The following is a 2458-nucleotide window of genomic DNA, read 5'->3' as shown; positions in this document are numbered from 1 at the left end:
TGTGATTTTGTAAACCAATTAATATAACAAGTATAACAATCAGACTGAATGGCATAGAAACAAAACCGCACCAGCACTCATTCCACCATTTGTGTATCCATGGACTCAATGTTCTCACTTGGGCTCTTAGTGATTAGTTTTTGTTTATAGCCAGTATATGTAATCAAGTATCTGTTAGTTGTTCCTATACCTTGTTTCATCATGTTCGATGGTTGGTTTATAATCTATTATTCATTTCATATGGTAATTCCTGACCTAGGAATGTGTTAGATGAGCACTCCTAATCAATGACGACAGAAATCTGGTACATTACTTGAAAGGAAAATTTTCTGTGAATAAACTGTTTTATGAACTGCAAACATGCAATTTGGTTCTGTTCTTCTCTCTGTTGCTAGCTAATCTGGTTGACATGGTATTCTGCACACTTGTTTTCACTTTGTACCAGGAAACAAGATGGATACTTCTCAATGTTGATTTGGTTGGTGATCTTGGAGAAGGACCTTCGTATATTTCTCTTCTTCATCAACAGTAATATTGGCTTTATGACATGTCAACAGCTGCAAACTTTCGTAATGTCAAAATGTCTGCATGCGATAGAATTAGTGATCTTCCTAGCAGTATAATAGAAAGCATTTTAATGTGGTTGCCAACACGAGACGCTGCAAGAACTAGCATCTTATCAAGGAAATGGAGGTATAATTGGTCCAGAATCCCACAGCTGGTACTTGATGATAAGATTTTCAATAAAATTTTAACAAATCATGCATTACCTAGGCAAAAGTTTGCAGAAATTCTATTTCAGATTCTGTCACTACACCAAGGACCCATATCCAAGTTTCGTTGTTCTTTAACTGGCCTTAAAGATTGTCGTGACATTGACAGCTTGATAGTGCTTCTGTCAAGGAGTGGGGTTCAGGAGTTTACCCTCAATCTTTGGCTGAATGAATACCACAGAATGCCATTGGCATTTTTTTCCTGTCTAGAGCTCAGGCATTTGAACCTTCGGGGTTGTTTGATTAAACCCCCCACCAATTTCCAAGGTTTTGGCCATCTGATTAGACTGAAACTCTGTCAAGTGAATATTGCAGAGGATGTACTGGGAAGTTTGATGTCCAGTTCCCTGCTACTGGAGCAGTTGACCGTTGTAGAGATCCCGGCCATCTTGAACTCCCTTGAGCTCATAGCGCCCAAGTTAAAATCTGTTTCTTCAAAAGCTCTGTAAAATCTATCTTATTCAAGAATACCCCGGTTCTTGCAAGGGTTTCGCTTGTTCCTAGAAACCAAGACATGGACGGAAAATTTCATGTGGGGGGAACAAGTATTATCGAGCAACTTCATGATCTCCTGAGTCTTGAGAATCTGCATTTGCACTATGCGTACTTCAAGGTAAAAAGAAGGTGCTCCTTTGCTTTGGATTCAAGATTGTGAGGTAATTGTATATATCTTCACTATGGGTGTTTATTGCTTTGCTTTAAAGTCTCTAGATGCAGGTGGAATCCCTGCAAAGATTACAACTACACTAATCCACCTTAAAGTTGTTAAGCTAGAATATTTATGCTTTGAAGAGGTGAATGAGATTGCTGTTCTTCTGTGTTTACTGAGAAGCTCTCCCAACTTAGAAGAGTTAGAAATTCTGGTCAGTTATTGATGCTTTTCTGCCATATTATACTTGATGCAATTGGATCTGGGGCCTCTCTAGTCGACGTTCCATCCACTTCCATCCAGTTGTGTAAACTTGTACAATCTCAATGTAAACTAATATATTTTTGGTTTATTTGTTAGTTTTGCACCAATTCAGTTCTAATTCACATTTATGCAAACCCATTTACACTGACATTCTATCAGTTTATATAGCTGGATAGAACTGGAACTGGAGAAGCTCCATTTCCGATGAAATTAACATTTATAGCTCTATATAAATGATCTTCCTCTCCATCTTAGGTATACAAGGTTGACGAGTACGCTGAAAGTCAAGCTTCAAATTTTCTGGATGTGCAGGAATATTCTCAACTGACTTTAAATCAACTTCGGCAAGTGAAGCTGCAAAGCATTTCTGGAACAAGATCTGAGATGGAAATCATTAAGCTTTTACTGAAAAAGTCCTCAATTCTGGAGAAAATGTTGATCAAGCAAGCCCCCATGAAAGAAAACATCAAAAACAAAGTAACAGAAATTGGGATCTTGAAACAAGTGACAAGGTTTCACAGGCCTTCACCTAGAGCAGCAGTCATATATGAAGATCCAATCATTAGTTAATCCAAAGCAAGTCAGTCAGAGAAGAGGGTTCAAGGTTTGGAGTTAATTAGTACCCAAATAAGTCATTTCTCAAGTTAATTGGCATTTTCAAAACTTTTTTTTTTTTTTTTTGATTCTGCAAGACTGTGTTACTGTATTCTTGGTAAATAATACAGTAATTAATTTGGGTTCTCTCTTCGTCCTGGATTATGTTGGTAATTTT

General features: G+C 37.5%; 2 protein-coding genes across 2 annotated transcripts; both read left to right on the top strand.

Moving 5' to 3' along the window:
• Positions 1-547: 547 nt before the first annotated feature.
• LOC113782329 (F-box/FBD/LRR-repeat protein At1g13570-like) lies at positions 548-1222 on the top strand. The gene has a single exon (XM_027328221.1). It carries the CDS (start codon positions 548-550, stop codon positions 1220-1222), a length of 675 nt encoding a protein of 224 aa, XP_027184022.1.
• A 65-nt stretch (positions 1223-1287) lies between these two features.
• On the top strand, positions 1288-2256 carry LOC113782328 (F-box/FBD/LRR-repeat protein At1g13570-like). Its single transcript, XM_027328220.1, has 3 exons — positions 1288-1386; positions 1478-1636; positions 1942-2256. Exons 1-3 carry the CDS (start codon positions 1288-1290, stop codon positions 2254-2256), a joined length of 573 nt encoding a protein of 190 aa, XP_027184021.1.
• Positions 2257-2458: the final 202 nt, after the last annotated feature.

This window comes from Coffea eugenioides, chromosome 9 (assembly GCF_003713205.1).
Source record: "Coffea eugenioides isolate CCC68of chromosome 9, Ceug_1.0, whole genome shotgun sequence".
Classification (NCBI taxonomy): Eukaryota; Viridiplantae; Streptophyta; class Magnoliopsida; order Gentianales; family Rubiaceae; genus Coffea; species Coffea eugenioides.
The sequence above is the reverse complement of the archived record's forward strand: the minus strand, read 5'-3'. Positions and strand labels throughout refer to the sequence as shown.

Bases quoted from the DNA above. Each gene is read 5' to 3' on its own strand.
- LOC113782329 (XM_027328221.1), top strand. From the start codon at position 548: ATGTCAACAGCTGCAAACTTTCGTAATGTCAAAATGTCTGCATGCGAT.
- LOC113782328 (XM_027328220.1), top strand. From the start codon at position 1,288: ATGGACGGAAAATTTCATGTGGGGGGAACAAGTATTATCGAGCAACTT. The intron at 1,387-1,477 runs GTAAAAAGAAGG...TTTGCTTTAAAG, and splicing joins TGCACTATGCGTACTTCAAG to TCTCTAGATGCAGGTGGAAT. The intron at 1,637-1,941 runs GTCAGTTATTGA...TCTCCATCTTAG, and splicing joins TAGAAGAGTTAGAAATTCTG to GTATACAAGGTTGACGAGTA.